General features: G+C 39.7%; 1 protein-coding gene across 3 annotated transcripts in view; it reads left to right on the plus strand.

Moving 5' to 3' along the window:
- Nucleotides 1–12,943: 12,943 nt before the first annotated feature.
- The window catches only part of rbms3 (RNA binding motif, single stranded interacting protein), a 285,068-nt gene continuing 275,525 nt past the window's right edge, over nt 12,944–22,486 (plus strand). The window contains exons 1-2 of one of the 3 annotated variants that reach the window (XM_058618578.1): nt 12,944–13,158; nt 15,579–15,767. In XM_058618578.1, the coding sequence (XP_058474561.1) occupies nt 15,594–15,767 (174 nt within the window). In that variant the 5' untranslated portion in view covers nt 12,944–13,158; nt 15,579–15,593. The remainder of the gene's footprint in view (nt 13,159–15,578; nt 15,768–22,486) is intronic. The other 2 variants (XM_058618585.1, XM_058618579.1) reach the window with 2 other exon arrangements.

Consider the following 22,486-nt stretch of genomic DNA (forward strand, 5'->3'; position numbering starts at 1 on the left):
ATTTTCTTTGCAAGGTGACATTTCCTGGCTACGTGCAAATAAAGCACACACAGAAATGCTGTCACAGACAAAAGTAGATCAGCTGTTTTACAAGTGTAAATAAGGTGTTTTATGAATCCAAATTAAGGGTATAAGTATTGATCCTATGTTGTTGCTGGGACAGCGTGGAAGGGGGGTGGGGTGGGGGGCTGGCTATAAAATCCCAGGATCATAAAACTATTTTTTTTTCCTCCACTGAAAACTCAATTTGCACCACAGCAGATTACAAGTTGTATTTATCGACCTCTGCGGCTGCATGGAGCTGGGCTACATCATTAGGCAGCAGGTTGGTGGGGAGCTGCAGAGCAGTAGATTGGCGATAATTGGTTGAAGGACACTATACAGTAATAAAGGGTCTAAATAGCTGGGCCTAAGTAGTTTCTGTCATGTTTCACCACTTCTATTTCCATACCAATTAAATGTTGTGGAAGCTGCCATGATGAGAAAATGGAGGTGCAAAAGACTCGGAATACTTAAACACATCAAAGCTAAGCTCTGCTTTTATTTATGTGACTCCTGTCCAAGCATATTTATACGAGTACGGAGCGTTTTTTTCAGATAGTTGTCATTCAACAATAAAGCAAGGGAAACATACAGGGTTTTTTACAGGATGAAAAAAAAAACAATTATCACATTTCATTCTCCTACAGATATAGAAGATGAGAGTCAGGGATGGAGAGCGGGACAGATATATGTATTGGTAGATAGATGGAGATCAGAAAGCTCGGGTGGAGATGAATCTCTGGAGATAACCCACTAGTGCCGTGGTGTCGTGATCAGCCACCTATAATCCACCAGGAACGACAGGATCTCATTTCAAAGTAAGATGGAGAGTCGCATTGACTCCACTCAAGTGAGAAGAGATCTGATTTAGGGTTTGAATGTAAGATCATAAACCAGCTTTTCCCCCTTTTTTTTTGTTTTTTTTTTGTTTTAAGCTCAGATGAAATTGGCTTTGGTGCATTAAATATTCTCTTGCTGTCCACTGGACCATACTGGCTGCAGTGTTTTGTCACATTGTGAGCAGGAAGAAATGCAAGGGGTTGTGTTACACACACTTGCGCAGCTGGAGGGCATGCCGATACATGATGCCCCCCCAGCCCCAGCCCCAATAACTTCAATACTACAACTCAATCTGCAGGAGATCATCTGGAAAATGCTGAAAAATAACATTCAATTTGAATATTTTCAACTGCTCATTGCAAAAAAAAGAGATTTGCAAGGTAAAATGTACTAGTATACGTAAGAGAACTTAACGGAATAGTTTCAAATGTAATGATATCGTTGTACTCAATGTAAAATACCTTGTTGGTTTGTGTGTACAAAAATGTAAGTGCAAAAGCAGGGGATTATTTTCTCTTTGAACAGTGGGAGCCACAAAAAGGCATTTTTACACTTTGAAGGATTAAGCGAATGAGGGAAAATGTTTACCGTAGGTAGATCTTTTCTGTATTTTCTGAGAGTCTCAGCCTTGTAGTTTCCCCCCAGTTTCCAACTATCTGTTCCTCTTTATTTTTTTTTCAAACTGTTAATTTAATTCTGTGCAACCCAGTATCACATGACGATGGGGAAGCAGAAAGGTGTAGATTTCGATGTTGACTCAGATACAATTAAAGGCAGTGAAAGTGGTATAAATAAGAACATATTAACATAATGCACTGTGGTATTTGTTTCCTTGTTGGAATATTGATTGAGCGTAATCACTTGCGAGATGCTGAGAGATTGTATATCACCATATTTGTTTTTGGTGCATTTCCTCACTTTGACATGAGCTGACAGAGGAAAAACCTGGGGGTTTTCAACCTGGAAGTAAGTTTGGAAAGAATTATATGACACATACTGTGCTGTATATGTCATTTTATATGATTCAAATAATACTCGGGGCAGATACTTCGATAAATATCCCACCTCTCTGTATACAGTATGTAAAGATGGAAATATTCTTAATTGCTGGGGATAGAAGAGAATCTGGTTAAAGTCTTCTTGGGAGTGTGTGAAGACAGAGACTGATGACAAAATGCCAAGGGGCCGCAGCTGAGGAGTTGGCCCCCCCTTGTTGACGAAGCAGGAGTCCCCGCTTCTACGCCTGTGTTTACGTTTCGCTTCGAGTGTTTCCCCCCACGGTGCTCCATCCAATTCTCCTCAACAAGAGGAACATGAGGGAGCAGGATAAAATGAGAGTGGGCCCATGAATGGAAGGGGACAAATTGACATGTGGCGTTTTGTGAGGTGAGTGCCCAACCTCTCGACCGCTGATTACCATTCGCTAATGAGCACCCCGGTTTGTGTGTCTCCCTGCTTTCTCTCTCCCTTGCTTCTCTGCAGAATGTTCTTTCTCCTCTCCAGCTTTGTGCGAGCCCAGAGTGGCCAGTGGACCATAGGTGTGCTGTTAATAGGGAGACGCACACATCAGTAATTAAAGCAGTGGGAGGCCTTGTATACTACCACCCTCCCTCTTTAAAAGCGCTCCCTCCCCCTATAATTCAATCCTGTCTGTCGAACTGATCATTGTGCGGGGCCAGTTTTGCCCCGGGCAGTTTTGTCACTTTCTAATGATGCCTTTCAGAGAGGCAAGGACTGTGTCCTCCTACCAGCACCGGGACAAGTTGGGGCCAATTGTTGTCTTCACGCCAGCCTCACTCCATCCGATAAAAAGGCCTTTCATCTAACTCCCTCAGATGTGCTGTAGATAAACACGTCCTTACACAAACAAACTCTGCATCGTCTCGTCCATTACACCTGCCTCATCGCAGGAGACACGCAAGATTCTTACCAAGGTGTGAGATTAGGAACAACAAGACTGACAAACAGACCGTGTCACAGCCATACATATTCTCCACAGATAGTTACCCTATCATTTTAAAATACGGTTTTTAAATTCTTTATTTTTTCAAACTTATTATTTGTTATTTGTTATTTTAGTCAGATTTATTGTCAACATTTTAATCAATTCAAATCAAAATTGTGCCGTTTTATTATGTTTTTGAATTGATGGATACTGACTAAATAAGAATTTCATAGCATTTATTCCATTACTATGTTTAAATGTAGAGTATATACAGAGGCTATAAGACTGTGCAATATAGAGTGTCTTATATCCTTTATTTCAGCACAACCTAGGCAATCTGATGAACTACTACTGATCAACTACATACACACCTGAGCAAAAAAGTACTCAAAATATTAAAAATCGGATTGAATTTGTGAAATTTGGAAAATGTCACAGGTCAAAGTTCACTCGGCTTATTTTTATGAACATAAACAAAAGAAAAACGCCCTAATTCTGTGACCTCTGCACAATTATTGCTACTTTATATCACTACTTTTTAATATGATATAAAAAAAATTAATCGTAACTTTGACTCATAAGAGGACGAAAAAAACAACGCATTTTTAAGGCCTGAATATGTGACCTGTAAACATAACCCCCCAGGATGTCCAAATAAGGAGTTGTGTATTATTCCCATGGTAATTTACCATGGTTGCACTAAGGGTTAATGTGCATAATAAACTTTTTTATATCATATAACTGTTTTGTTTAACCACATCGATGTCTCTGTCCCTCCTGTGCTTCTTTGCTCCACTTCGGTAAAGACAGAAAGAAAATGATCAAAAATGATCAAAAACAACAACAACAATAATAATAACAATAATTTTGTGGGTGATCAAAATGAAATAAAAAACAGTTAAGACAGCACGTGTCTGGTTTTGGAATGCTGCTATAGGCCTTCTGAATCTATTCATATATGTGATATAACATACTGTATATCTGCAGGGACTCTTTGGCTCTGGATGTGTCTATACGTCCCCAAACCAGCAGACTTTGACCAGCAGACGTGAGAGACGTTTGTCTCAAAATATGCAGAGCAAAATCCTCGTCCATGTAGAAATCAAGAGAGAAAAAGTTGTCTCTTCCACTCTTCAACCGGACCAGCGTTTGAGTTGAAATCGTACAGTGTTGTTGAACTAATTGAAAGGAGATTAATATAGTAACGATCCATCCTTCGCTTACACACCTTACACTTCACATCTGCTCTGCAACAGGCAATGAGCCACAAGAAATCCCAGCGGCATCGAGCGGCAGCTCTTCCTCCTCATATGCTGACACCACTCGTGGTTATGGCGGATGGTGTGGCATATCCGATGTAATTAAAACAACCCAGTCGAGGTGTTTAACCGTGGCAGTATCTTCCTCTCTGGGCCCGTGTTTGTTCTGTTTCCTGCCCTGCTCGGCTCCCCTCCCTTTATCTCTTAGACCCCCTTGAGTATGGCGTTTTACATTTCTGTTTGTAAAACTGTCAACACATCCACTGGCTGTACTAATGTGTGATTTAGCGCCAGCAGAGAGGAGGGATAGAAAGTGAGAGAGAGGCAACTGCATGAGATCTTGCACATTCTCAAAGTGGAATATATTTTCACTGTTATCCCCCTAACCCCCAACTCTCCACCCCCAAGGATGCTTCCATGTTTGTGGAGTGTTTTTCTTCAAATTCCATGACAAACACAACTTCTGCTTTTGTTTTACTTCATGCTGTTTGAAATTAGATAATATTAATACTGGAATTTATTGGACATTTTATAAATCAAATGTGCGTTGATGAACAAATAAAATGAGATTTTTTTTTTTGGCTGAATAGAAAAGAATTCATTTGCTTTATGAAATGCAAAAGCACATCAGAAGGCCTTCTCGGTTCCATTCAGCTGGCAGAGAGCGAGAGAGGAGAACATGCTCAGAATTAATTGGATTAATGTGTGGAGCTGAGTTGCGTGTGTGAAATTTACACCTGTCACACTCCTGTCAAATCAGACATTCCCTGTCATTGCTAATAAGTACCTGGAGGGAGAGGTGGCACTTACATAAAGATCAGCTATAAATTCTACTTGGGCTCATTCAAACTACATCGAGATCTCATAAGATACAAATCAACACACACACACACAATAGACAATAGATGATGTGGATTTAAGAATAAAATAAAACACAATTTTAACTCTCCACAGGCTCAGCGGGGGAATTTTGTGTATCAGAATGTCTGTCAGTATCCGTTTCACAACAAATACTGCACGAGCGTCATCTGCCATACATAGCACAAAAAAAGCAAAAACCTTACACCCACACCACTTTCCACTAGAAAAAAGAGGAAATCCCATTTTGGAATCATAGAAACACTGTTTTGAATTTGAGACTTTTTTGTGTGTGGCTTTAATTTACACGTCTGTTTTGCAGCTGTGAGAGGGGAATTCAGCTTCTGTCCCTTTGGAGACGAGCAATGGCAACAGAACATTAGCTCATTTTAATGGCCAGTGTAATAATCTGCACCAGAGGGCCTCTGTTGGAAGCTCTACTTTGCACGAAAGCATCGGAGGCTCCCATGTCAATAACAAGGCAGTCACTTCATTATAGCTTCACAAGTCAACTGTTTATTAACTGTTGGAGCCATCAGAGGACGACGGAGCGCCGAGTCGGATGTTACAATATATTAATCATTGTGTCAAAATGTAATTTTCTGCTACGATGCTGCAGTTGTTTGATTTGATAACAGAAAGACATAATGTGTCCAGGGACGGTTCGTGTACTTAGGAGGACACAAAATGCTGAAATAGAACGTTTAAAAAAAACAATATTATTGGTGAGTTGTTAGTGCTAAAACAAACCTCTACTTGTATTATAATAAATGCAATAAAAGCAGTTATTTTTAAAATAAATTTTTAATTTAATTTAATTTAATTTAATTTAATTTAATTTAATTTAATTTAATTTAATTTAATTTAATTTAATTTAATTTAATTTAATTTAATTTAATTTAATTTAATTTAATTTAATTTAATTCCATTCAATTTAATTTAATTTAACAAATTCAAATAAATTAGACATAGAGAGTGACAATTTGGAATCTCTTTTAAAAAGGATTTTTAAAAGGCTGTATTGAAAATATAGGATTTATTTTATTCTTGAATTCTTTCAAACAATTCTAGAACATGTCAAAACCATTTAAGATTTTAATGAACTCCTTTGTTACAGTTTGAATCTTCTTTGTTATGAGGCAGACATACAGCCATCTTCGTGATTTTCAAATTAAATGTCCATTTGCCGCCCGGTGCTCTGTTATTTAATGTTAAAACATTTCTTTAGCAGCTATACTTGGAATTTAAAAAAGAAAAAAAAAAAGAAAAAAGAAAGAAAGAAAGTGGAAAAAAAAAACACAGCGCAACACTTCTGAAGGCCTGAATGTGTGAATCCACAGACACGTCTGCATGATCGTAGTGGCTTAGTGCCGATTATAGTTGCACCAAATGTTGAATAGGACTTTCAAAAAACACGTTCACGAGAAGCTGTTAGAAATTCACTCACACCAGCAAATGCAAATGCTGACCATAGCCAACAAAAGGGGCAGAGTGAAAAAGCCACAGTAAAGCGCACAGGCAAGTGAAACAGGAAGCGGAAAAGGAGCTGCACAACATTATCACACACACAAATATAAAGATGCATGACTTCCATCAAAAACATTTTTTTTTAATGATTCAACAAAAACATTTTGCAGAGGAGGGAAGTGCTATGATGAGAACTAATAATGTAAAAAAAAATAATTGAATGTATTTCTCCTTTTTTTTTAAAAAAACAAAACAAAAACCAAATCTAACCCCGTGGAGGCAAAGTTAGCGTTCACACTGAAAACAAGCAGACAGAGAAAGGCAGCACGAGACCCCGACAAACCCCTTTCACATGTAATGACTATTCCCCTTCATTAAAACTGCTAGTAACCCTGTTAGGCTGGAATAGACTCACTACGGGTAATCGTGAAAACACTTTTAATCAACGCACAGCAACAGTAGAGACCTTGCTAGAATGCATTCACTCCAAATAAAGCAGCCTCTTTATAAACAGGCGCAGCAAAACAGCTAAGACCCTGATAAGACTCCTCACACTCTCCATGGCGAAACCTGCCTGTGAATGTCTCCTGACAGCTTCTTAGCCCTTGTTAGGGAGAATCACTTCCTAATGATACAGCCCAGCCTGGAAACATCAACACACACACACAAAGTAACACACAAAGTTGCTGTGGTTAACTGGATTTAGTCGTGTGCAGTTGCGATGGAAAACTTTCAATTTAAAGTTGGTATTCATTTGAGACTTAATCTGTTTTATCAGCACAAAGGAAAACCACCTGTGAGATTGCTTCATTTTAATTTCCCTGATTTAAATATTTTCCCAAGATGTTCTACGTTTTATTTTTTTTTTTTTATTTCTCCATGACATTTCAAATTCCTTTAGTGAGCTAAATTTAAAGAAAAATATTCCAGTGTCTCAGTTTGGGTCAGAGAAACCTTTAAGAAATTATAATAAATCGAAATGTACTCTCCAATTCTTATACAGTTCACACTCATGCACAGAGAAGGAAAGTGCCACCTCTCTGCACACTATGGCTGAAGGCTGACACAAATGTTCACAAACACACACACACACACACACGGGCAGTTGACACATGGTATATCAGCAGGCGCAGTTCTTTTGTTCTCTGCACTACTCTTCGAACACATTGTGCTTTTGTCCTGAGTATGATGACAAATGTACCACTTCTATCACGTTAAATAACAGAAATGTTTTCTATTTTGATTCTTTTTGCGTTGTTACTCACCTTCAGGCCAATAATTCATCTTAAATTGTATTTTTCTTGGATAATACAGAGATTATACTCTGAGGCGTTCGCGCCCTCGTACGACGGCAGCTGTATTTTGGGTGATGATCTGCAGCGTGGCGTTTGAACTTTCCCCAAGTTGCCACTCATGCTGTCAGTGGGTGGAGTTTGAGTCATGGGTGACATGGTTTTTTCGACAGGTGTGATTCAGCTGCGAGGAGCATTTGCATAAATAAACACACCAGCAAAACACAATGATCTCAATGGAGACGCAAATAATCCAGTGTGTGTGTGTGAGCATGAAGAGAGAATCTGATAAATGCGACTTATATAACATTTAATTTCACATTCCTTTCCATTCAGGTATGTTTTCCACACTCTCTCTCGTGTAAACACCGTGTCACAGGCTTAGGCCACAGACGCTGTCACTCCTTTCATCCTGGGTGTGAGAAATATGGCGGCCTAAGGTGCTACTCTGTAATCAGGCTGGACTGTTGTGGCTTGTTCTACAATGACCCCCCCCACACACACACACACACACTACCCCACAACCCCAATCAAACCCACCCACCTAGTGGCCGACTCTTCCTTAATTACACATTCTCCTCAGCGAGAGTTGAAAAGGCCCCGGCAACAAACACCAAGCAAACAAACAAACACGGGACACACATGGAGAACACGCTGACTAACGTGCACGGTGTTCGCCGCGTGTGATGTTACACAAAAGAACGACACTGTCAAAAATAGTTAACAGGCAGATGTGACATTGGTTCTGTTTTCTCTTGCCTCTGCTGGCAGTGAGGACACATTATGAAATCCAGTTTGCATCCAAGAAGCTGTGTGTCAACAGATGATTCCATGGTGGAGGCTCTTTTTTTTTTGGTCTGCTCTCCGCACATGCTCTTAGCAGCATGCCTAACACCTACAAAGATATATACTGTATATATATATATATATATATATATATATATCTTTAACTCGTACAACATGTGTAAAGATGGGTCACACTAAATACTTGACACTTTAACATAAAAGCTGGGTTTTTTTGGGGGTTATTTTAAAACTGCATACATGTTTCCCAATCAATTGACAAAGAAACATTCTAATGGAGGCGGAAGACGTTTTCTGCACCCAAAACCAAAATAATAACACACGATTGAACCGAGTTACTTACATCTTGCATCAGTCTGCAAAAAGCTTCACATCCTGACACACTGGCGTTGAGAGGAGCTTCCCTGGAGTTTGGCCTGCCACAGCTTCATCATCCTGCGAGATCTTCCTCACGAGTTCCTTCAGGGTAGAGAAACGCTGAAATGACACAGTTTAAATGATGGAGTGAGCCGTGCAGTTGGTGACAAGTCTGGTTTAAAAAAAAGAAACAACCAATTAAAGCACAAAAATAGAATCTATAAAACCCTAAAATAAAGCATCCATCGGTTCTATGCACAACACAAGACTGTCCGTAAAGGGAACAACAACAGAGGAGTGTGAATTTGTGCAAAAACTCGTTTTATTTAAAGTACTCCACACTGACAATGAATAAATCAAGAACTAAACTTAAATATTTCACTGAGGAGTCGCTCTCTCTCTATCGCTCTCTCTCGCTCATGCTTTTCATCCAAAGTCTCAAAGTGCCTCCTAGTGGTTATCTTCGGTCCCTGCTCTTAACAAGGTCTGGTAAGACTCTGACCCTACAATAAGGTCTCAGTAGTGTGCTAATTAGTAGTAGCTTTTTTCAGCATGGGATCACGGCATAACACTCGGTGTTGAACACAGTTGGAGTGCATTAGCTGTTTTCTGTACCAAAACAAACTGCTAAGTGTCTGAGAGGGTAAACTGTCTTCACGAGAACACATTCTATATTTGTAGTTACGGCAAAAACAAATCTAACACAGATAGTTACAGTACAAAAAGACAGAAAATAGTGGGAATAATATTTTATTCTATCTATCCATCTATCTATCTATCTATCTATCTATCTATCTATCTATCTATCTATCTATCTATCTATCTATCTATCTATCTATCAGTCGAACTGGAGGGATCTTAAGGTTGTGGATAATTTTCAGTAAATATTCTTAAAGGTACATTACAAAATGACAGGTACAGCACAACATTTAGGAAAAGTTGCATGTTACAGCTTCACTTCCAAGTGTGTTGAAGAACCACTGTAGCCTTCAGTTAGCATCACAACTCAAGAGGTGTTTAGTTTGCCCATTGTGAGCTATTGTAAACACATGGAGGTCCAAAATGTCGCCGTCAATAGAGGTGTCCCAGCTCCTGACACAAACATCAAAGACTCATTCTGGGGACATGAAAAACAACAATCCATACAATCAATCAGGTGATTGTGCACCTATAAAAACTATACATTTTACACACTATGCCTTTAGAGCACTGAAATCAGAGCTAAAAGAAAAAGCTCCTTTTTAATTTAATGATTTTGTTTTGGTCCTGCAGTTATTCAAGCCACATTGAGCACAAGGGAAAAAATCTGGACAGCGTGTGTTAACCAGCCTTGAAAGCCATCCCCGATTGATAATACACTCTGTCTCTCCATGTCTCCGTCGTAACTCCTTCCCACAACAGAACCTGGCACCTTGTCCCACTGGCGAGCCCTGACAGAAAACAATTACCAGAGAGGCAGAGCAACAATACCCAGAAAACATCTGCTTGTGCCGGCTGGGGCGGCTGACATGCCTGTGTGTGTGTGTGTGTGTGTGTCCCTGCTGGCGTCCTCAGAGGACACATGCCTGTCTGGAGATGCTGAAGGGGCCTGAGTGCACGAGGCCCAGTCTCCTGCTCCTCAGACTGCTGTAGCCTCCGCCTGTTCGCCTGTCCGTGCACCTGCCTCTCTGACTGCCTGTCTGCTTTCCGTGGCAATGGCTCCGTCAGAACAGACGAGCGCCCGCCTGTCGGAGCAGTTGTTCGTTTGGGTGAATTCCCGTCTGCCTTGGAATGAGACGGTGCGTCAGTGTGGCTCCTAAAGGCAGTCAGGGAGGCAGTGAAGACGACACGGTGGGCCAACACTGATATGATGGCTCCCTCATGTTATAGCTCAGCAGATGGGGGGCCCCATCTTTGGAGTAAACATGGCACCCAGACCTTAACAATCAAATTGCATCAGTTTAGCACTTACTGGAATCTCATCACCCCTTCACCCTCACCCTTACATACTCACAAATGAGCAGATATGAGGCCCAAAGGTCACTTGATGAATAAATTTTACTTTTTAAGAATAAGATTAAGAATGGTTGTTATTTAAAATGCAGACATAATACATTGGCGCCACATGGCAGAGTAGCGGTTAGCGATGTTGCCTTGCAGAAAAAAACAGCCAGGTTTGCAGCCTGATCAGAAAAAGGGCCTTTCTACATGGAGTTTGCATGTTCTCCCTGGGTTCTCCGGTTTCCTCTCGCAGTCCAAAAACATGCAGAGGTTAAATGGACACTCTAAATTGCCCATTGGTGTTAGAGTGACAGGTTGTTATGTGTTGGTCCTGTGATGGACTGCTGACCTGTCCAGGGTGTACTGTACCCCATCTTTCACCCTATGTCAGCTGGGATTAGACCCTGTGACCCTGTGACCCTCATGTGGGGGATAAAGCAGGATGGATACATGAAAGAAGACTAGTTCTACTCACTGTTTGGAGTTTTCTGCACTTGTTTATTGAGTTTATATTGCCACCTTGTGGTCATTGGCAGTGCTTGCTGATCTCTATTACAGTATCTAGTTTGATTAACTACTATTTCTCTCTCCTTTTCTCTCTCTAAATGGTATCCATGCTTAATTTTTTTGTTACAAAATGAAAAGGAAATCAACTAGAATCCTCTTACCCCAACTTGCCTTTAGACAAGTTATGGAGACAGGACTAGATCCAGAATTTGAATAAGGGGATTTCTGGGATAATGTTGAGGTGGCTTTTTGCGACCCTGACCACCATCAACAGATTCATTACAATTAAATGGTGGGATTGTCCACCATTTAGTGGTAGAATCAGTTCCAGTGACTTTTACCAGTTATGATACTTAATTATCTCTCTGGTCTGAAAATTACTAGAATAAAACAAGCGTACACTGGCTTCATGGCTGCTAAAAAGCTATTACACGATGGAAAGACTGTGGCTTCTGACCTTCTTAGATGGGTTTTAATCTGGAATTGTCAACTGCACAGATTCATGGGGCAGCTGAGGGTTCGTACTCTTCTCTTGTTCACTTAGTTTTGTAAAATTGTAATTTGAAAATGAAAAAATGAAAAAAAATGGTCACAAATAAAAGGAAATGAATAGCCTTTTGTCAATTTTAAACCAAGAAGGTGAGAATCTCCCTCCATCAGAGGAGTTAATGCAAGAAGTAAAGATGATAGATAGATAGATACTTTATTCATCTCACAGAGAAATTCACATCTCACAGAGAAATTCACAAAGTAAAAATAAAAGTAAATACAAAACTGATCAGTCAAATAATTTCATTTAGACAACATAACCTCATCAAGTAAAATATCTTAAAGAAAGGGTAAAAGTGGTGTAATGTAGATGTATTTTCAAGCTCCTTTTGTTTTCTTGTTTACACCAAGTAAGGTACAGAATAAATCTACCTTTGCTGCTTTCACAAAAAAATAAACGAGGACATTTTGTTGTCAGAATGATACTGTGAAAATGATATTTTAGTTTTACATTCAAGTTTTATTTTGCCATCCAATTGTGATTCTAAATCTCAATTTCATATGCACATTCGATTTAATAGAAACTCACCATGATGCTAAATAAATAAATGCTCTGTTCATTGCTTCTTGGAAAGAAGTAGCGTAGACATAATAACAACTGAATTATTCTATAATATCAAACTTAATTCCTGCACAGTGTCAGCCTATATTAATTATTTTATTTATTTATACATGTAGCTATTTCAGTATTTCTGTATTCTTTTATTTATTGAGTTACCCATTTATTAATGCATTCATTGATTTCTATATTGATTGATTGATTCATTTATTTATAAATGTATTCATTTTTTTCTCTCTTTTATTTACTATCATGACATTTATCGTCCTCCATACACAATCACGTGTCAAACTAGTTGGAGCAGCCACGTCAAACGTCTGTGTCCTCGGATTCAACATTTCTCCGAGCCACACTTGAAGGCACCATTCTTTTTTGACACCGGGGCTCGGCGTGCTCGCGGGAGGAGGGTTTGTCGTGTTTGGTGACAGCTCGCGGGGACGCGCCCCTGTCACAGACAGACAGACAGGCAGCAGTGGCGTCTGCTGTTGTGCCAGTAGTGTGTGCGCAGCACAGAGTTGTCGCTGCGGCTGTTTGGCGGAATAACTTCTTCAAACCACCACATGAACCGGTTCCCGGTTGTTGCGCCCCGCTTTGCTGTGGCTCACCGCGTCAGAGCAACAACAACAGAGATGTAAAAGCAAGTTCGCATCTTCCTCTTGACATGCTTCTGACATAGCGAGGAGCCAAGAAGTAACAGAGGTATTTAGGCTTTGTTATGTTATTTATAGCGTGAATTATTCGCTGCTGCTGACGCCATAAACACACACACACACACACACACACACACATAGTCCTGTCGTCAGTGACAGCACCGGCATTAGCTTGTAAGTGAATAAGTAAAAACGTAGCAGGTGTTTCAACCCGCAACTTCAGCTTCCTTTACCTTTAACGGTGATGGTGAAGCAGTCATAGCTCCAGAGAGGAGCTCCATTGTCGTATTACTGACAATATTTGAGTGGTAAAAATAGTTGAAATTGCTAATGAAGAAAGTTAAATAAAGTTACACTGCGGTATATATACTGTTACTGAAATACCAGCCCTACACAATGAAGTTGTCATTCATTTAACGTTATTTAAATGAGAAAAAACTATTTAAAAAACGTAATATTTTGCATACATTTGCCCTTTTCACAAGTTTAACTTGGGACGTGAATGTCCCATTGCGCACTGAGGCGTGTGCAAAATGCACACGGCACCTAATTATCACTAAACTATGGCATTTGTCGCTGTCATTAGTCAAACTCAAAACCACCTCACTGTCAGTCTCACTTAGTGTCCATTTAATGCCTTTTTCACTGACTGCGTTTGCATAGACACCAGTTAATGCGACATTCAGATGATGATATTTGCATGAATTGCCAATATAATACCACATTAATATTCCCATGTCCACGTGACAGAGTTTAATAGTCTGATCGTGAGAAAACTTCTGTAGGTTGTTGTTGTAATCAGATTAAAGTGCTGTCTACACGGACTGCAGTGTTCTGACTTCATCCTGATTAAGTCAATCTGAATGCACAGCTTTCTCTTATTTCTAAAATGTGGACTGCAGCCCTCTGGTGGTCCATGCAAGTACTGCACGTGGTGATAGGTTCATAAAAATAAATAATTTCAATTTTGTAATTAAGCTTTAAGAATGCAAAAAAAATGATTATGAAATAAATGATATAATAGTCGAGGTTTTGGTGGGCTGAAGAAGGTTTTTTAGAATTTAAAATGGGCGACAGCATTCTCAGTCTTGGGAGTGGCTGAAGTAAACAATAACCAGATAAACACTCTTGATTGGACTGTGACGTCTTTTAGCTTTTACAGCAGATTTACTGTAAATGTGGATCATAATCAGGCCATGTTCTGTGACATGTAAACAAAAGAATCAAAGAGCAATGTTTCAAGTCATCTCAAGTGTACATCAGAATTGAAGGAATGTATAACAAACACTGTCACACACTTGACGTCGGTCATGACGGACGCTGCTCTGGTAACAACCAAAAGCCACTTTCAGCAACATATTTGTGCCCAGACACGACAACCGTCAAGCATAAAATGCTGATGCTTATGCAGTGAGTTCAGCGTAGTTTAGAATAATGGTGGATGGTTGTAATGATTGATGAAGGAACATATTCCACGCCTCACCAACAGGTGCGTTGACCCGCGGTGATGAGGTGACATGTTCTGTAGCCCAGCCTTACTGCTCTCAGTGTGCTGCAGTGCTTATATGTTTAGTAAAAGGTCCTTCAGGACGTGCATTTATGAGGCGAGAACATCCACCTGACCTCATAACTTATTGATGGACCCAGAATGCAGAATGAGGCAACTAGGTGCTTCACATCACCTGGCTGTGGTGTGATCTGTCCTTCAGACAGGGTGACTTCTTTCCTCTTCTTTTTTATTTTTTTGCTTTACTTTCCTCGTCTCTACTTTATTGTTCGGGGACCTGAAGGCACCATGCACCAGGCTGCAACTAAAGCAACTTGAACACATCACTTTGATTTATTTTAAAGATAGATTTTATACAGACAGCGAGCCTTTTTCAGGTTTCAGCTTTAACTAAATTAACTGACCCCGATGAACAGCTGGTTAAAGAGGTCTTTTTTCAGAAAAAGTCTGAGTTTTTTTTGTATGTGTTTGCAGCTGTGGCTCAGGAGTGTCAGAAGTGTCACAGGAAGCAGGATGTACAACACCGGGATGCTGAAATCACCTCCCCTAAATGTCTTTTAATCATAAACTGTGCTTTTTCAACTTAGATGCTAAACTATTGCTGTAATAAATGTCTATTGTTGTTATTGTCCCATAATTCCTAGTTTTAGTAACAGATAATCCACCATAATTCATGACAATCAGCTTGGATAAGGATTGATTCTAAAGATAAATAAAAATATTTCTTCATGAAGCATGATTTGTTTTTCTCAATACTGTATTTATTTTATTATTTTATTTTACTATGATTTTTGATCACAAAACCCCAAGTTATGACAGTAAGATTTCACTTTAAACACAGTGCATAGAGTTAGTAATACAAAACAAATTTTTTTTTTTGACTCCTTGTTTGTATTTTATTCATTTATTTATTTATTTATTTATTTATTTCATTCTCCTCCATCTCATTCTACATTTTCTAGGCAAAGCAGGGGAAGATGGAGGTCCAGGGTGTAGTTCAGCAGGCAGAGCCCCGTTCCATGGTCTCACCTCAGTCAGGGGCCAATCAACAGATTGAGCTGGATGACAGACAGATGGATGCTGGGGGCAGCCCTTCCTCGGACAACCACAGTAGGGACATGCAGCCAGCGAGCCAGAGAGACGACAAAAAAGTAAGTTACACCCTCACCGCTGTGTGTGTGTCTGTGGGTGTGTCTGCACATGTTTGTGATGAGTGATGAGATCCTGGCCTGTCTGTTGTGCTCACTGAGACGTCTTGTGCTCTCACATAGAGATTCAGTCACTTCATCTCTTTGAGTGCTGGAAGTTGCAATGTGGTCTTTGCATGTCTTGTGGGGTGAAATGATGTCAGGAAGAACTCATTTCTTGGAAGGACACTTTCGCTCATTGGTGTTGCTGCAAGAGAAAGTGAAACTGTAGATACTTTTGGTCTTCTGGCTTCACAGGATGTTGCCATGAGAACCGTGTGTGCACACTGAGAAACCACAGGTCGGATATTTACATTTTAGACCCGCTTATGAATACATGCAGACCTTTTGTGAACGCTGGTTTCTCAAACATATCTGCCATCTCGGAACCCTCTGCACGTTCCACGGGTGACACTAAAATTCTCACCGGCTTTCTTCCATCTCTGGCATGTCAATCATGCCTTTCTGGCAGGAGCCAGCGCCTCTTTCTGTCAATCAGCCTAAGAGGGTTAGAGATAGAGGCAGAATAAACACTACAGATATACAAACACATTCACCAGTCGACAGGACTGACTGCTACTGGCAGCTGTGAATGGCATGCTTGTCGAGGCTTGCTGTATCAATTCTTTTGAGCAAACTTAGTGCAAACAGTAATTGACATCAACCTTCAGGGTGTTCATCCTGGTGATGTGAAAGTGCCTCAGAAGCATTTTCAAAACATTACAAACCACAGAAAATGTTGTTTTAGCTTTTCTTGGCAGAATGCCTCACTCCAGGAAAGAATGTGCAGAGGTCGAAAATGTATATTGTGTCTATACAGAGTTTTCCTTGGCTTAATGCTTTTATATGTAATCATATAATGCCATTATTAGATTACATTACATTTAATCTAATGTAATGTAAGTATAGGCCTGTTTAGCAGGTGACCCTTTAGTTTAGGACATGTTTTTTTTTAGGTCTCTTAAGTCTGTGTTCGAATTACGTGGAAGCTGAGCTCCCATGACGGTAGTCAAATTGTACAACTGTGGGTTAAAATATAGCTAAAAACCTAGGGCGTAGATTTGTGTATGGACGGTGGGGACATGTCCCAGAGGAGACGAGAAAGAGAGCGCAGGTGATGTGCTGTTCTAACAACACAGCGGTGAGTTTTTAGGGCCAAACCTAAAGCACACAGGCTAATGTTTTTGCTTTTCCCTTTCTCTCTGGCCTGCACTACTTAACACACATTGTTATTTTTATAATTTTAATCACAAACAATGTAGTTTTCAATGTAAAGAGTATCACGATTTACATAAGATTATAATACGGACCCTGGTTAAAGTTTTGGTGACCCCAGCTTCACTCATCCTTTAGTTGTGTGGCTCACACGAGAGTTGTTGCCTATAGACCCCAAAGTTTATGTGATAAATTTCTGCTCGTTAACTGATGTATCAAGACTATGAGCTCATAAATAAATGATGTTTGCAGTTAAAAATAACAATAAACATGCATTATTCATGGGTATTTAGATTTTCCAGGTTTGTAAAAAAACTATTTATCTCAAGTATAACTGTAGTTAATAATAAACACCCCTTCACTAGCTTAAATATGTATTGATGCATATTTGATCCCATACCTTGTAGTATATAGAGCTGTAAGGATGTTGTTATTGTACACATACAGGTATTTTTCTGTCTTTTCTTAAATAATGCATTGTAAATCAATCAGCGCGTTAACATGCATCTTAAAATTCTGATTTTATTTAAAGGTCAGCAGGACACTGATTCAATACACACTAGCTTATAGAGAGATACAGCGCCACCTACCGAGGCGGAGTCAGACGTATTTGGCCAATAAATCGATTATCTCCTCCGTATTTATACTCATACTCGGCAAGTTGCCTAAAAATAACAGATTATTTTTTTGTTTAACTTTAACCCACCCTCACACTGTGGAAAAATGGACATTGCCCCCGTCATTAAGTCTTTATAGAGTTTGTGTGATTTTTTTCTGGTCAATTAGCAGTTGAGTCCACACCTGCTGCAATTTATTTAAACTTGCCCTGGGAGTGTTTTTGCTTCTGACACCACCTGAGGGTTGACAGGCTGGCCGCTGCCGCTGTCGTCGAGTCATCGATTAGCCTGGACAGTTTATTCATCAAGGTGTCATCAGTGGAAGTGGACCGGTGTTCTTGTCCTTGTTAAAAGGGCGGCAGCCTGTGGCTCGCGCCGTTGTTTATTAGCGAGACATCACGGAGAATGAAGTGGCACAGTCTGACCCGCAGTCTCAAGCTCGGAGCCGCTCTGGCGTACGAGGTCGTCCTCGGCGCAGTCAGCCGCTGCGTAAAGGTTAAAGAAGTCAGCTGGTGAGAGTACATTTGCCCATTTTAATCCTCAGACTGTATCCAGAATCTGAATACCCAGAGGCACAAACGTCATGGTTTATAATTAATTTCACTTCATTGAACACTAAATCCCCATGTGCTCCGGCTTGTGATGTTATCTGCTTACTGTGGTTGTGCTGTGAAAGGAGCTTATAATATTGATCACTGTATCTTTGGTATGATTTTTTTTTCCCCAGTATCAGTATCTGTGGGCCTTGCTTGCTTCCTGCTAACGCTTTGGGGTCCAGAATAGAGCTGCAACTAACGATTACTTTCATAATCGATTAATCTGTTGATTATTTTCTGGATCGTTTGGTCCATAAAACATCATTAAACCTTATAAAATGTTGATTGGTGTTCGTCAAACCTGGGAATGATGATGTTCTCAAATGTGTTGTTTTGTCCACAAACCAAAATGATTGACTTTTAATAATTTCTTTGTTATCCAGAGCAAAGAAATGAAGAAAATATTCACATTTAAGAAGCTTAAACAATCGGAAATCTGGTTTTAATCATGGAAAAAGCTTCAAACCGATTCATCGATTTAATTAATCAATTAATTAAGTAATCGATTAATAATCAAGTCATCGATTAATTGTTTCAGCTCTAGTCCGGAATTTGATTGCAATAGAGCACTCTGGGTTTGATGTACAGGATGACGTCACGCGACTACTCTAATCTTTTGTGATAACTCTCTGACTGTAATTTGAGGTTAGATTTTGCAGCAGATCATTTTAGAGCAATGAAAACTTTGAGGTTGTCCAGTAATTTGGATTGGAGTAGATTGGAAGTGTGTAAGAGACTGCAGATTGTAACAAAAGGACTCCACCGCTCATCCCTTCCTTTCATAAGGAAGCAGGGGAACAACAGTGGCCCTCACATACCAGAAAATATGCCGTGTTTCCTCTTTGTTTGCTTATACCTCAAGTATGAAACACACAATGTGGCTAATTTGTCCATTCTGGCTTCTGTAGAAACATGACAGCATCAGAAAAGCAAGGCCCTTGCCAACTCTCATTCATTCATTCACTGTCCACTGCTTTATCCTCCACATGAGAGTCATGGGGAGTGCTCAAGTCAATCCCAGTTTACATAGGGCAACAGACAGGGGACACCACTCTATAAGGCCTACTCTATGGCTATGAAAACAATCTTAGAATTTAACCACATTGAGGAGAGAGATGTGGCTAGCTATTGCTCTTTGATGGTTTGTGGTTATGGTGAATGACCAGACTTTTAAAACTCACAACTGCGACTCCAACAAAAATGAATAATGATGCTGTGTAACGTGGGGTCCATCAATCCTTTTCAAATGACAAATTGGAATTTGTGAGGGAAGGCGTAACAGCAAGCTGCAGATAAATGAAAGTGTACTATTTGTACTTTAGGTACAAATAGCATCATATAAACAAATTGTATGATGCTCCAAACTTGGCTATGTCTCAGTTATGAAAGACGTTTTAATCTCAAAGTTATTTCCTAGTAAAATAAAGGTTAAATAAATAAATAAATGATTACAAACTTAAGCTCACAGGCTGTTAAGGCCCGCAGAGAATAACTTAATATCACAAGCCAGCTTGTACCCATCCACACACTGTAGGATCAGTTTAATGTCATTGACACCAAACCTAAATATACACATTTTTTTCCATTTAAGAAAAAACATTTATAGCTTCTTTAGTGCAAATTCCAAAAAAAACAATTCCCTCAGCAGATATTTGTTTCATAGAAGAATCCACAAGGTAGATGAGGTCAAGTTGTCCTCTCAAGGGTTGAGCCAAAGGTCATAAATCAGTCCCTGCACTATTACCCCAACATGGCTTCCTGCCACTTCACTGAAACCCGAACCCTTTGTGTTGATCTGTGACACTAGCCGAACTGCAGTGGGCGACCTCTAAAACACCCCATAGGATTAATTCTCCTGCATCATTGTATTGGTTTGCGCTCATTATTCTATAATTAGCTTTGTTGAAACACCAATGATGATGATGACTCAGAGGGCTAATCTAAACTATTGCACTAATTGGTGTCACAACAGCCTCCTGACCTTTAACTCATTAACTGCTCTGAAAGCAGAAATATGTCAGAGAAGCAGAAATGGCCACAGGAAAAAGTTAGTTTGCTGATCCTGCAGTTTTTATAATTGTTCTCTATGAGTCTATGTGAGCGCACTCTATATGCTTTTGTCTCGGGGTTTATTTCATCTCTCATGTGTATGAAAAACAGACCCATTTATTCCTCGCTGTGGTGATGTGTGTTTTCTTTTCATTAGAACTGACTGATTAGGCATTATGCCTTTATGTGTGGAGTGGAGTAGTTGTCCCGGTGTTTATTGTAGTTGTTTTGATTACACAAATGAGGAGCATTGAGGACCAGAAGAAACAAATTATGTTAAATTGCACTGACTGGAGATTTTGTGTACACTTCCAAATGAACAATCAGAAAATTAGAGTCTGTGCCGATGTTACTTATTCACAATTAGACTTGATTTCATATTTGTTAACCGAAAAAAAATCCACCCGCCTAAGCTTCCGTCAGGATAAGCAGAACTTTGTTGACTTTGTGGTGACTTGTTGTCCAGATGCTCTCAAGAGCATTTGCCATAATGATTTTTCATTCGTCATGACTTTGAAGTTAACTGGAAAAGCAGATGGCTTCTCACCGTGCAAGTCAATTTGGCTTCAGCAATGTGACAGGTTGGAAGGCTATTCACTTAATGACTTAGTTTTCGTAAACACAGAAACCAGTGTAATTACCCAGAAATGTTCTCAGTCAAGTTTATATAGGAAGTTATTTTCTTGCACACAAGTTGAACAAAAGATCTCAGGTAATATGAAAAGTCTGCCAGAGGAAGTTTTTGTCTTCTACATCAGCTTTGCTGGACTGAGCAGAGTGCAGTGAGTTGAGGTAAATGTGGACAGACATCCTGAACGCCACCTTCAATGCCCCCCTCGTCCTCCACTCCACACAGATTGCCTCGGTGCTACTGGGGCCCAGATAATTACCTTGTGTTATTTCTTCTCCTACTCTTTGCTTTTGAAGTCCTGGCTGCTTCAGCTCGAGCGGCATCCTGGTTTGCCATTGATCTTGCAGCCCACCTCCGGATATGAATGGGTAGTGGAGGTGGGCTGATTGGTCGTGGAGGGAGCAGCCCCAGAATCTGCCTCAGGTCTCTAAAGTGCAGGTTAATCAATATGCCAGTTTGTCTGATCATGGGAACGGCGCGATTCACAAATGACTGTAATGTGCAGCTTAAGCAGCAAATTACAATGGGCACTTTGTAAGCAGACAAATTGAAAATAGTCACCTTGTCAAACACTGCACATTTACACTTACAAATAGCTGTCGTTTTTTTTTTACTGCAACAAATTGAACCTGTTACAACCAAATTATTTTTTTCCGTGTGGAGCGCCAAGCATGGCAGTTCAAAACTGAACAACAATGAGGACCTTTGAAAAGTCCTTACTACTCAGTTTTGTTGAGAAAATGAATGGCTTCTTTTCGCAGCTGTGTCAGGGAAGTAAAATAAATTGTAGCCGTAATAGTTTATATATATATATATATATATATATATATATATATATATTTATGCTGTGGTGTCTAAATCTGACAGTACACATATTCACTGCCATGTGCTATAGACTGTTTCAAGGAAAAATAGAATTAGTGATGGATGCTTTGCAGAGAGATGTGACTCGACAAGGACGGCTACAAGCAGCTACAGTGTGACTGTATATGTGTAATTTATCATTATTGTACCATCTTGACCATTATTGAAAGCACATCTTTTAAATCTTCACCAAGTTGCAACTAGAGCAGTGGGTATAACAACCCAGGGCCGTCGAGACTTGCAATTAAATGATGACAAACCTTTTTTATGGACAGTGATACAGATTTTCTAATATACAGTTATGGCCCCAAAGTGGGAGTTACACCCTTGTTAGGTGAGGATGAGAACTTTTTAAAGAACCCAAAAGTAATGTGGAGAAGAAATGGTTTTCCAGATGTGTTTAGTTTTTTTGGTATATTATTGTGGAGAAATACCTGTCAGTTTGAAACTGTTGAGGTAGGAAAAGTTTGAAATGTTGTATTGTTGGTGTTCAGCTTAAAAAACCCACTTGTTCCTTCTACTGTTCTACGGAATTAGATTACTGTCAACAATCAACCAATCAACGGGCAGCTTCCTAAGGCCCATGGTCAGAATCACAAACAAAAAACCACAGCGCAAATAAGAAATCAGGGAGCGCGAAGAACAAGTGTATTTTCAAACACTAAAATACGATATTTTTGAATGATTAAATCCATATTTTATTTGTTCAAT

The sequence above is a fragment of the Solea solea genome, chromosome 20 (assembly GCF_958295425.1).
Source record: "Solea solea chromosome 20, fSolSol10.1, whole genome shotgun sequence".
NCBI classification, from domain to species: Eukaryota; Metazoa; Chordata; class Actinopteri; order Pleuronectiformes; family Soleidae; genus Solea; species Solea solea.